Source organism: Danio rerio, chromosome 15, assembly GCF_052040795.2.
Source record: "Danio rerio strain M-AB ecotype USA chromosome 15, GRCz13ab, whole genome shotgun sequence".
Classification (NCBI taxonomy): Eukaryota; Metazoa; Chordata; class Actinopteri; order Cypriniformes; family Danionidae; genus Danio; species Danio rerio.
In genome coordinates this window covers 6769753-6783356 of record NC_141035.1, presented here as the reverse complement: position 1 = coordinate 6783356, position 13604 = coordinate 6769753, and the positions used below count along the sequence as shown (strand labels likewise).

The 13604-nt window shown below is 42.5% G+C and overlaps 1 protein-coding gene across 2 annotated transcripts in view; it reads left to right on the top strand.

The window, feature by feature from the left end:
* The window catches only part of atm (ATM serine/threonine kinase), a 137362-nt gene that overhangs the window by 87300 nt on the left and 36458 nt on the right, over positions 1–13604 (top strand). For both annotated transcript variants that reach the window (XR_015508881.1, XM_087283444.1), the window contains exons 44-47: positions 5053–5172; positions 6617–6851; positions 11223–11393; positions 11519–11638. Coding sequence is in view for 1 of the 2 variants with exons in the window: in XM_087283444.1 (XP_087139570.1) it covers positions 5053–5172; positions 6617–6851; positions 11223–11393; positions 11519–11638 (646 nt within the window). In the remaining variant the exon portion in view is untranslated. The remainder of the gene's footprint in view (positions 1–5052; positions 5173–6616; positions 6852–11222; positions 11394–11518; positions 11639–13604) is intronic.

Here is a 13604-nt window from a genome sequence, read left to right as displayed (position 1 = left end):
GGAGATTAACCTGTATCTTGTCACATTTGCGAGCAAAAAGAGTGCAAAGCTAAACGCACACACACAGATACACACACATCTGTGTGTGTGCGTGCGTGAACGCGAGGTTACTTGCGTAACCCCGGTTCTCTGAGAACAGAGCGAGGTATCTTACTATGGGGAAACGCCTCAGGCGTGACAAACTGTGGAAGCACCAATTACACCACATCCGTCTGAGGACAGACAAATAACAGCTTGTGATTTGGAGCCCACCCTCTCCTTTATAATCCGCTGTGATTCCCCGAATCGGCATTCGAAGCACGCTCTTCTCGAGTGTAATGCATGAAGGGAAGTCTGGTGAGATACCTCGCTCTGTTTTCAGAGAACCGGGGTTACGCAAGTAACCTAGCGTCCTCTTTCAAACATTCGCTCGGTATCTCACTATGGGAATGATATATACCACTCCCGTAACGCATGCTTTCCGAAACCCCCGGACAGAATCGGTAGAAAGATAACCTTTCAAGCTTATAAGGGACACACATTAAGAACCGCTTGAGCTAATGAAGGCGAGGTGACGTCAAGGCGGTAAAACCTGATAAATATATTCGGGGAAGACCAACTTGCCGCTTTACAAATATCTCTTACCGAAATCCCTCTGAACAAAGCCCATGAGGTAGCGATACCTCTTGAAGAATGAGCTCTTAAGCCCTCTGGGGAAAGACCCCTAGATGTATAGGCCAGTTCGATCGCTTCCACTATCCAGTGCGAGAGCCGTTGAGATGAAACGGCCCCACCCTTACGGCGAGTAGCCCATGACAAAAATAACTAATCGCTTCTCCTAAACGATCGCGCCCTGTTTACGTAGAGGTGTAATACCTTTACGGGACACAAAGTTTGCAACTTTCTCTCCTCCGCTGACAAAAGAGGAGGGGGATGAAAGGCATGCAACTCAATAGCAGAACAGTTATAAGCAGAATCAATGACATTGGGAACAAATGCTGGGTTTGGTAGCAGTGTAACCCTGTCATCATCCCGGCTAAAATCCATACACGCTTGATGCACCGACAAAGCATGCAGCTCGCTCACTCGCTTAGCTGAGACTAGAACGAGTAGTAAGGCCGTCTTCAGTGATATGAGCTTAATAAGAATATCCTCCAGAGGTTCGAATGCACCAGTCCTCAAACACACGCCATTTCAGGTCATACAGTGAGCGCGTTAAAGGAGCCCTAGCGCTCTGGATAGTGCTTATGACCTCCCATGGAAGCTCGAGTGCATTTAGATTTAACCCTTCACGGGCCAGACCCAAAGGTTGATTTGTTCTGGGTGAGGGTGAAATATCTGTGCCCCCGCTTGTGACAGCAGGTCCCGTTGCAGCGGGAGCGGCCAGGGCTCTCCTTGCAGTAGCTCGGCGATCTCTGCCAACCACAGCCTGCCCGGCAAACGGGGGGCTATTAGAAGGAGAGACAACCCGCTTTCTCTTACTCTGTCCAGGGTGGGAGAAATTATGCTCAACAGTGGGAATGCATACAGCAGCACGTTTGGCCACGGGTGCGCCAGCACATCCACACCCAACGGCGTATCATCGTCCTGGGACATTTTGCGTTGGCCCGCGAGGCGAAGAGATCTACGGCAGCCTTGCCGTACATCTCCCAAATTTGATTCACCACCTGCAGGTGGAGAACCTATTCTCTGTACGTCGGGTTGCCCCTCGACAGAAGATTCGCCCCCACATTTCTGACTCCCGGAACGTGCGTCGCGCGCAGTGAGCTCAAGTGAGCGGCGCTCCAGACAATCAGCTTGCGGGCTAGATTGCAGCTGCAACGATCGCGTTTCCCCTTGGGGGTTTATGTTTGCCACCACCGTTGTGTTGTTCGTCCTGACTAAAACATGAAAACCCTCCAAGAGTGGGAGAAAATATTTTAAAGCCAGAAAAACTGCCATCAGCTCCAAATTTGGCCAGGATCTGTTTGGCTCAGAGATTGGCCCGTCTCTCGGCTTTGAACTTTCGCTTTCTCTGTGTTTTTTTATTTTGTTTTTGGCTTTCTGCGCCCTCGGCATTGAGCCTGGATACGACAGGGGATTTTTTATTTGCCATGAACACAGGGAATGAAGTGCTTTGTGACAACGCACTTGCGAACGTGTGCCTGAACCTGAATGAACTTGAACTTGTGGAACTGCCGTCGGCAATCCACGGAACATTGTGTGTTGAGGGGAAGCTGAACTGGCCTGAACACAACTCTGAACCATTTCTCCGCCTAAATTCTACCTCCTCTTCATTTTTGCGGGTGGGGAAACTAACGCGGCGGACTGTGGAGAAGACCCTAGGTGCTGCCCGTCTCTCCTCTCCAAGCATAGCGTCCTAGGAGTCCCTCTTCTTTTTGGCGGAGGGGTTAGCGGATCTCGACTTTGCAGCCGCTGCCGCGAATGACTTCTTTCCCCATGGCTTAGCGTTTGGGGCAGCCGTCTGCTCTGTGCTGTGGGGTTTAGGCGGTCTGGACGCACTAACAAGTTTTCTGCCCTGCGTCGGAGAAATGGGCCGAGTGGCAGGAACAGGTGGACGTGATGTCCTTTTACGAGGCAAGCAGAGGTCAAAAGTCTCCTCGTCCTTCTTCTTAAGGTCGCATCGATGAGGCAGAATAACCCACTCGAGTCTATGGGAGCGTCAAGATAATCCAATTTTTCCCTGTCCCCGATACTCACGAGATTCAGCCTCAGCGATCGCTCGCCCACAACAACGAGAGCCATGGTACGGCCGGAGCTTTGCACCGCCCCGCGTGAGGTGCGCAGATTGAGGTCTGTAATGTTGCAGATCTCTTCCCAGATCACCGGGTCTGGATTGCCGGCGTCCAGCTGCGTGCCAAGCTCCTCCAATTATTCGGCTTGATAGGCCGTCAGTAATGAAGTGACGTTCAAAGCCCTCACTGTTAGCGCCGAAAATGTATATATCTTCTGGTACATGGAAGCAGTGAAGGATGCAGGTGTACCAGGTGTAGAGCCACCGTCTGCTCGACCACGGGAGGGTTAGAGAGCCCTAGCCCCTCCATCTCGCTCACGTCGAGCGACGAGTAACCCTTGACGGGCACGCGGTTGGTAAAGGGTTTATCCCATGACTGCTTTATCTCCGTGATGCAATCTGGGAGAGCGGGAAGTAGTTGTTTTGCTGGGGGAGCGCGGGGAGCATGCCTTTTCCCGTCATACACATCTTATTTAACTCCTGGATGACCAGGAGTTACAGGCCATGCCACGCCGAGCTTGGCGGCAGCACGTTTGCAAACCTCTGTGAGGTCGCAATCCACCACGGTCGACGCCACCTCACCGCTTTGTGCGCTAGCCGGCCTGGATGTGTGGGAAGAAGGGCGGATGACATCCTCCTCCTCATCGTCCGGTTCATCTCAGAGGAGATGGACTATTGTCTCATCATCCTCCTCCTCATCCCCTTCCATCTCATCACCGCCCGCCAGTAGCTGCTGGTCGAACAGCGGCTCATACTCGAGGGATCATAACTCCATGATATCCCCCCACGAAGCAAGATCCCACAGAGAGGATTTGGCGTCATTAGCTGACGACGGAGCGGCAGAGAAAACTGGATCGTCCTTGGAAGATGCCGCCACTCGAAGCCTTCTACCTAAAATCCTCATCGTTATTGCCTGGCAGTGCATGCAGCTTTCGGTGTTCGCCAACAAGGCCTGGGCATGCTTCACACCCATACATGCGATGCACATCAGATGTGAATCCCGGCCCGAGATCATAAATCTGCACGCTGACGGACAGGAGCGCGAAGAGGTCTCCTTCCATTTCTCCACCATGACTTTAGACATGGTTAGTCAAAATCAGAGTTAGCTCGCCTTAACGCATTAGCTATATCAGTCGCTGCTAGTAAAAGCAGTAAAAAATACTCCGTAACGAGCAAAGAACCCACGACAGATTCAATATGACTGAGCTGCGTTCGGTAACGTTAGCCTTGACGGTACATTTGTGAACAAAGCAGCGCAGCCTGGGTGCTAAAGGAAAGTCTTCACGAGGAAAAATGCTAGAATGCCGATTCGGGGAATCACAGCAGATTATAAAGGAGAGGGTGGGCTCCTAATCGCGAGGTGTGATTTGTCCGTCCTCAGACAGACGTGGGGTAATTGGTGCTTCCACAGTCTGTCACGCCTGAGGCGTTTCCCATAGTGAGATACCGAGCGAATGTTTGAAAGAGAACTTTGTAACGACATTGTGTGTGACTCAACGTTGCAACTCCACAAATAATAAATACTTAATGGTAAAGCTCTTACTGTAGTGTTTCTCACAAACGTTACGCAAGATCTGCTTCCATCATGTCTGTCTGTTGGCTGACGCAGCCGAGGGTGGCACACTGACAGGCACGTGGAAACGGTGGGTGTGAACGACTAACCTTAAAGGTGCAGTACACAGAAACCGCAACCTGCTCATCAAAGCTATAAAATAGAAACTTATAAAAGGTATAATAAAAATCTGATGGATATTTTGTGCTGAAACTTTACAGAAACATTCTGGAGACACAAAAGATCTGGAAATCTGAAAAAAGGGGTCACCTAGGTGCCCTTTAAAGCAACACAACATACTAACTGCACCAAATGCTAATTGAAGGGTTGGTTCACCCAAAAATTACTATTCTATGACTAGTCATAATTTACTCACCCTTTACTTGTTCCAAACCTGTTTGAATTGTATTGTTCTGTTGAGCACAAAAGAAGATAGTTTGAAGAAAGCTGGATAAATGCTTCCATAGTATTTGTTTTCTTGCCATGAAAGTCAGTGGTTAAAGGTGTTCAGCTTTCTTCAAAATATATATGTCCAACAGATTAAAGAAACCAATAAAGGTTTGGAAACACTTTGCGTGAATTATCCCTGTAAACATTAAACATTATTGCTTTCGTTGTTTTTATGAGTGAGTATTTACAATGGGATAAGTGTAAATTATTATTATTTTTTTACAATTCAATAACTTATTGTTTAAATTCCTGATTTGATAACATAGTGAGAACTGCAGACATAGATTCTGTCCAGACTGATATTATTCATCTGCACTGATTGTTTGTGTTTTGTCAGAGGTCGTGAGGTTGAGGAGTTGTGCCGTGGGAGTCTGGAGGCTGTGTCTTCACTTTATCCCGCTCTCTGTAACCTGCAGAGGATCAGTGAACTCCAGAGTGTCGAGGAACTTTTCTCCAGGTCAGATTCATATTAATAATAATAATAATATTAAAAATAATAATTATTTCTTACATTTATATAGCACTTTTCTGGGCACTCAAAGAGCTTTACACAATGGGGGGAATTTCCTCATCCACCACCAGTGTGCAGCATCCACCTGGATGACGCGACGGCAACCATTTTACACCAGACCACACACCACACACCAGCTGATTGGTGGAGAGGAGACAGAGTGATGATATGCCAATTACGATATGGCGATGGTTAGGACGCCATCATGGACAGAGGCCAGTGGGAAGATTTGGCCAGGATGCCAGGGTTAAACCCCTACTCTTTTTCGGAGGACATCCTGCGATATTTAACGACTACAGAGAGTCAGAACCTTGGTTTAACGCCTCACCTGAAAGATGGCGCTTACTGAGCAGTATAGAGTCCCCGTCACTATACTGGGGCATTAGGACCCTCACAGAACACAGGTTAAGTGCCCCCTGCTGGTTTCACTAACACCACTTCCGGCAGCAACTTAGCTTTCCCATGTGGTCTCCCATCCAGGTACTGACCGGGCGCAGCCCTGCTTAGCTTCATGTTACAGTCATTCATTTTCTTTTCGGCTCTCTCCCTTTGTTAATCAGGGGTCACCACAGCAGAATAAATCACCAACTTATCCAGCATATGTTTTTACGCAGCGGATGCCCTTTCAGCTGCAACCCAACACTGAAAAACACCCATACACCTTTACATTCATACACTATGGCCATTTTAGCTTACCCAATTCACTTATAGCTGTGGGGGAAACCAGAGCACCCGGAGGAAATCCAATGTGAACATGGGGAGAACTCCACATAAAAAATGGCAACTTGCCCAGCCGGGGCTCGAACCAGCGACCTTCTTGCTGTAAGGCGATCGTGCTACCCACTGCGCCACCATGTTACAGTCATTGAAGCATAAGTTTATAACATAAGTTTGAACTTTAAAGTTTATTTATTTAAAAATATGTGTATATATATATATGTATGTATATGTATATATATATATATATATATATATGTATATATATATATATATATATATATATATATATATATATATATATATATATATATATATATAGATATATATATAGGTATATATATATATATATATAAATATATATATATATATATATATATATATATATATATATATATATATATATATATATATATATATATCTTTAAGTTGTTAGATTTTCAGAGATTCTGAATGTTACTGTATCGGTTTCAGGACAGAGTAAATTTTCGTTTGTTAGCATAGCATCTGCGTGTACAGTAGATGTCATAACTACACTAGCTTAATTAAAGGTTGATTAATTAAAGGTAGAATATGAGAAATTGAAATGTAAAACAAAATAACCCAATATTCTGCTTACCCTATGTTTACATTTTTTAGTTGTGAAAAGACCTTTTATTTCTGTTCTTGACAGGCCAGTAACTGACTCCAGCCTCAATGAGGTGTACAGAAAGTGGCAACAGCACTCCGACTTGTTAACCGACAGTGATTTCAGTTTGGTGGAGCCAGTCTTAGCCCTTCGCTCCTCCATACAGGAAGCCCTGATTTCCTCAGAGACTGATCCGGACAGGAAGAACTACCTTATTTCGACATATTCCTCTCACCTGATGGAGCTGTGCAGACTGGCTCGTTCTGCAGGAAACACACAGGTGAGTCCATGGCTGCATCCGAAATCACCTACCACTCAATAGGTACTGCATTTGAATTTAAATGTACCACTCGGCTGTTAGAAAAGTACGTTCTGTACAGTATAAATATAAGCAGTATGAATGGAACTCGAACGTACTACATCCACCATTTATGTCATCATCACAAGACCTACCTGCATCAGTCGCACTTTATTCCTATTCATGAATTCTCTCACGGTGCATCATGGGATAGCATAGCGTCCATCGGATGAATACTTAAGAATCTTGCAGAAAGTAGTAGATCAATCGGGTACTTCTCGCTTAAGCTGCGCCCCAAATGGCACACTATGCACTTATGCGCTATGTACTTACACACTTAACAGCAGGGGCGTCGCTAGGGGGGGAAAGTTAGAAAGATTCTAAAGGCCCATTTATTTAGGGGGCCCCCAAAGACTTATGAGAGGGGCCTAGGTCAATCCACCCAACCCCTGGGTGGTATACCCCTTGGTATACAAAGTCTTGGATTTCATTACAAAGGTCTTATTTTATTCAGTTATTTTGCCTTTCCTAGGATTAAGTTCCTACCCTAACAAAACAGCGTAACATTGAGTGCTGCTTCCACTTCACGTCATAGCAGAAAGCGCGAAAGCGTGCGCACCCGTTACTAGGCAAGTGAGGTACAGAACAAGATAGACGCTAGCCTAGTTTGTCGGCTAAAATGGGAAAGTGTTGGGTTACTCCGCTGTGGCCAAGGAGTCCGAGTTACGTTTGGGTCAAGCCTGTGCCAGGAAATGACCACGATGCCTACTGCTGTTGGTGCCAGAAATCTTTTAAACTAGCGACGATGGGTGTTACGGCCCTGGACTCCCATATGAGGGGTGCCGGACACACCGTGTGTAATACTGCTCATCAGCACCAACCAGCTATTGTGCAGTTCTGTGCACTGGAGACCTCTTCGGTTACTAAAACAGCTTTGACTCTCAGTAATGAAGAAATTTCTACATTAGAAGCACTGCCACCACAGCCAAGGAACATCCTATCTTACTGTGGCTCAACACCAACTCTGCAGGCAGATGTGATTTGGGTCCTTAAAACAATCGCTGAGCACGACTCTTACCCATCTAATGAGAACATAACAGAGGTTTTCAAAATCCTGCTTCCTGATTCTGAGGTTGCAGCTACATTCTCAAGTGGGGGCAACAAAACTGCATATATTACTTCATTCTGATTGGCTCCTTTTATAACTAAAGTACAGACTGACCAGGTCAATGAGGCCAACAAGTTTGTGGTCATGTTTGATCTTCAGTTGGACCTTCATATTCGCAACTAGGTGGATGACCACACTGTTGCGTATGTATTAAATATAACTGAAATTTGAAATAAAAGATAGCCTACTTGTACATATTTATTTTCTATGGTTCAAAATTTACACATTGCGCCAGGTGTATGATGGGGCCATTTGTATGCTAGATTATTTCCAACTGTTCAATAAAAATTTGATCACACAAAAAGATAACACTAGGCTTGCCACAATAGACAGTGTTGACGATGATACCGGTTTTAAGACGCAACACCGGTGACATCCTTTTTCCACCGTGACACCATCCCCACATTTTTTTTTTTATTAAATATTTATTTGAATTAAATGGGAAACATAATTCAAAATAATTTACTTAAGACTAGAGCATGCTCTATAATTATCTTCTGAACATAGCTACAATGCGTCATATTTCATTTATCGCATGGAGAGAACGAGAGGAGTTGAATTTACAAAAAAAGAATGGCGGACGATTAAGTGTCAAAGCGCAATGCAAAAGCGCCTGTTTGGCAATATTTTGGGTTCAAACCAAATGCAAAAAGAGAACCTGAAGACGTAAATGAGGCAATCTGCAAACTTTGCCTGACAAAGGTGGCAGCAGTTGGAGGAAACAACTAATTTATACACGCACCTTCAACACACCTATACTTGATGTTCAACTATGGGTGGGTCGCGGGTAGATAAGATCAATAGCCATAAATACGCAACACATACTCTGATTTTAAAAATCATGCGACCATCATCTCACAATGCTTAATAATAAATTATATATTTTTTATTAAATTTGCAATGATTTTGCAATGCCACGCCATTAATAAGCCAACTGCAGAGATACAAAGCAACCATCGCGGCAACAGCCGTAAGCACTTTTTCCGAAGTTCAGCTGTTCTTTTTTGCACTTGATTATTATGCGTTTAATGTAAAAAAAATCAATAATGAATACGCCGACAAGACTGTAGGCTAACCTGTGTGCGCACGCGTCTTTTATCATTGAGGACACTCTCTTCAAAAACCGAAAGTTGCTCCGTCTGTCTGGCAATATTTCGGCTTTTAATAAATGAAATGTTAATTTAGATGAGCCAATGTTACAAATTGCAATAAAGTAACTTACGTGCGGCCACGCATCGAATCTGAGGTCTGATCTCATCTCTCTCTCTCGCTGTCATCCAGACACAGACGCCTAACGAGTCAAGTCGCAATTTCGCAAAACTGAGGCTGCACCAGCTGCACCAAGCCTTCGCAAAATCAGCACTGAAATTAAAAGGCATAAATGTCTTTGAGCCAGAAAGTCTATCTAGGATATCTGTCGAAACGCAACTGGAGCCAATGTTATGGAGGAGTTATAAATTATATTATTTCTAATAAAATGAAAACCAAAATAAACTATTCATTGCATTTTTCGTTTGATAAAATTATACGTAAACGAAAAAAAAATCAAAGGGTGGCTAATTTGTAGTAATGTGTTTTAATATTAATAAAAATATGCTCAGCCTATTTAAGCTTAATGGTTAGCCTATACGCCGTCAATAGGCAAACCATTTAAAAAATATTATTTTACTGTGTACTGGGTTATAATGTATATTTTACAATAAAAACTAAATGTAGCATGTCTAGCTGTCATTTAAAACATGCAATTCATAACACACCAGAGCTGTAGACCTACAGTCTATGCAGTGTGTAAACTTACAGGGAGGTGTTGGTCAATAGTCATACTGCGCACCATGTTATTTAACTCTAATATCTCTGAGAGAGATTATGTTACCCAATAGACAACATTAACTTGAGAGATTTTAAAAATAAAAGGTATTTTAAAAAAAGGTACATCACGCAAATCGGCAACAAATAAAACTAAGAATAAAACATCTTGCCAGTGTGTGCTGTGTAGTGTATTCCGCCACTGACAGTTGTATAACGCCCTTATGCAGCGCCTACTGCCGCTTGTGAGAGAGAGCTCAAAGCTGGTATCGATATAACCAAAAGCAAGATCATATTGTTATAAATATTCCATAACAATACTTATCGAAATATTTATACATTTACATGTTGTTTACATGTAATCTCAATTGTTTATTAAGATTGTGTGATCTGTATAGGCTGTCTGATCTTTACAGAAGCTGTAAACTGACACACGTGCAGTGATGTTTAGCTCTGACAAGGCACTTTTATTTAGCCTGTAGTCTTTAGATTTTTTACATAATGTTCCATTACTTAACATTTCTTTCATTTTTTATTTATAGTTTATATATAAAATGAGTGCTAGCTTGTTGGAAGGATCATATTTCACATTCGGTTTATTCTTCAATAACCTATAGATTTGTTAATAATGTAGGCTATTTTATAAACAGATTGTTTATAAGGACTAAGCTATTATTATATAATACATTAGGCTAATTGATATATTAAGACATTGAAGTTAGGTAGGACAACAAGAGACAACCAAATATGTTCCCCCTATGTTGGCAAATGTAACCAAAAGTATCTTTGCGTGTGCGCTACAAGCACGTAATAAAACGTAATAAATGTTTTATGGTTGTTACTTGTTTGGTTCCAACTTCCACAGCTTTTTCAGGCTGTAGCATTGTTGTGTTTTTTTCCGTTATGTTAATAAGAGTTCTGTGTTTAATAACAGTGATTTTTTTTTTTTGTAGTTTCTTTTCTTCCATTTAAACAATTGACGCCGAATTGGCGATTCCCGCAAAACGGAAAGTGAAAGTATAATACGCACGCATTTATAAGCCATTCAAAAGCAGAAAACAAAGTGGAAACCCCCACCCCACGGTGATACCGGTATTACCGGTGTTGTCACATGTCGATTAACCGGTGGGGAAATTTCCTCATCGTCACAACCCTAGATAACACAAGTAAACACATCATGCAATTTTTAAATATAGACAAGCTACCAAACTACTCAACCCTGTGTGAAAATATGTTTGCCTCCTAATGGGCCACCCTTAGCAGAAACAACTGAACTCCATTGTTTTCGATAACTTAGAAAAAGTCTGTTACAGTGCTGTGGAGGAATTTTGGCTCACTCATCTTTGCAGAGTTGTAATTCAGCCATATTGTTGTTATAGCTGGCAGAGCGAGCGGTTTTCCACATGAAGCAGCACAATCTGGTAATGAGTGGCAGCGGCAGCAGCTCGTGGGCCTGGCAGCTGGAGGAGGCGCAAGTGTTCTGGGTGAAGAAGGAACATGGACTGGCTCTGGAGCTGCTCAAACAGATGATCCATAAGCTAGATGATCTGGTAAGTTGAAGTTTGGTTAAGAGGGAATCAACAGTCCATTTGACAGGTGTGGATAAAGCGGAATGTGCCACACACTTTGTTCTGTCATATCTCCTGAGCAACACATAATGTCCTGATTTGAGCAGGTGTGTGTGAATCCAGCTGTGGTGCCGGTGTATTCTGAGTGTTTGAGATTATGTGGAAGCTGGCTGGCCGAATCCTGTCTGGAGAGCCCTGCTGTCATACTGGAGAATTATCTAGAAAGGGTAAAGTAACAAACAAACAATCAAAACTATCATTTATCATTCTTTTTTGACTCTCTAATGTCCCTGCATTTGTGTTATGAAGTGTACATGCATTAAAACCTACTCTGTATAGAGCGGTGGCGCTCAACCCTGTTCCTGGAGATCGACCTTCCCGCAAAGTTCAGCTCCAACCCTGATCAAACACACATGAACCAATTAATTAGGACCTGAACAGCACTTGATAATTACAGGCAGGTGTGTTTGATATGGGTTGCAACTGAAATCTGCAGGAAGGTCGATCTCCAGGAACAGGGTTGGTCACCCCTGGTATTGACCTTATTCTAAAATGCGGAAGTGCGGCTGTTTTCGCGATTGTCTTAGAACTTCCGTTTCAGTCGCCTATGGGAGAAATGACTAGGAATAATAAACGGCAAAAAACGGTCAAAGTACTTGCTCTACAAACAAATGTTTGCACGACTATACAGACCAAGTAGAATAATATAACAAGGAAATATCAGTTTGCAACATCAAACAGCGAAACGAGCAGTTTTTAATGTCTAAAAATGAATGGAAGTGAATGAGACCGGAAGTCTCGTGCCAAAAAGATTTAAATGGCAGCGCCCGCTCGTCTGCGGAGAATAAGGTCAATAGAGTATCTATCATATAATCCTGTACAGTAGTAAATATCCAAGAATAGGGCTACTCGATGAATTTAAAGAAATCCACAATCACAATATTATAAAGTCTTATGAATTATCGCATTATCACATCACTGAGGGTTAATAGAATACATATATACACCGAGCGTTTCAGACTTAAAGGAACATTAGGCTGAACTCATTTACACTTTCAGTTTTGATTATACAGACAAGAGCAATACATCAGTACGCTTTTTTTCGTGTAGCCGCCATTTTAAAGAACCAAAGCGAGGCTGCGGTGGGAAAAAACCCTGAATTATAGGACCAGCACTGTAAACATTGCAGTAACATGCTGTGTACTACAAACCTCCGGCTGTTGCCGAGATTTCAAAATGCAGAAATGGTGTAAACATCACTTCAATATCATTCAGTAAGTTTATTTTAAACAATTAAAAGCACTTTAGCAACAAACAACATCACAATCTCAGTGATACGCTAAGTGCCCTCCTAGGCTTCAATGTCAAATCAATGGCACAATGTCAAATCAGCACTGTTTTAAGAAAGCCATCAGCAGTGCCTTAAATGTAAGCAGGAAATTAATGTTGTTTTTTCTTTTAATTCAGTATCGTGACGAGTCTAATATAATGAAAGAATCAGTTTATTAACTTGAGTTTGATAAATGGCATCTAAAACGTGTGTTTGGGAAAGAAAACGTTAGCTAACTAGTGCCATTTCCCTTAACTTAGCTGAAAATGAGCTCTGATATCCCTTTTTATTTTCACCATTCTTTCAGAACGGACCTTCGGGTCACTCGGAAGGCGGTGAAATGATAAATTTGTGTCACTTTATCTTCGCTGATAAGATATACAGCCAGCTACACAACATTCCTATGTAACTCCCAATGATACTTTCGGGTTTCTTCCCACCGCAGCCTCGATTTCGCTTTTTTTTGAAAATCACTCACAATAACAACAAAAGTGTGTGCTAAAATAAGGCAATTTTTATTATTATTTATTTTAGTGCATTTAAACAAAACAGATGTCCTAAACTGATATTTTTATGAAAATAATATTTTAGTCGCCAAAACATTTTGAGAAATGGAAAGATAATACAAATAAATTCAAGCTAAATATTGCAAAAAATTACAACCTACAAAATTTCAACTAAAGTTTTTCCATTTTTTGCTTTTCTTGATTTTTCCTCTTTTTAAATTTGTATTTAATATTTTACTATAACACAAATTTGGGAGTTCTTGTTTTTGGACCGTTTTCGCAAGTTATTTTGTTATATAACCTCCGGATTTGGCTTCAATACGGACTAATCAAATGTATATCCACAAATATGAAATT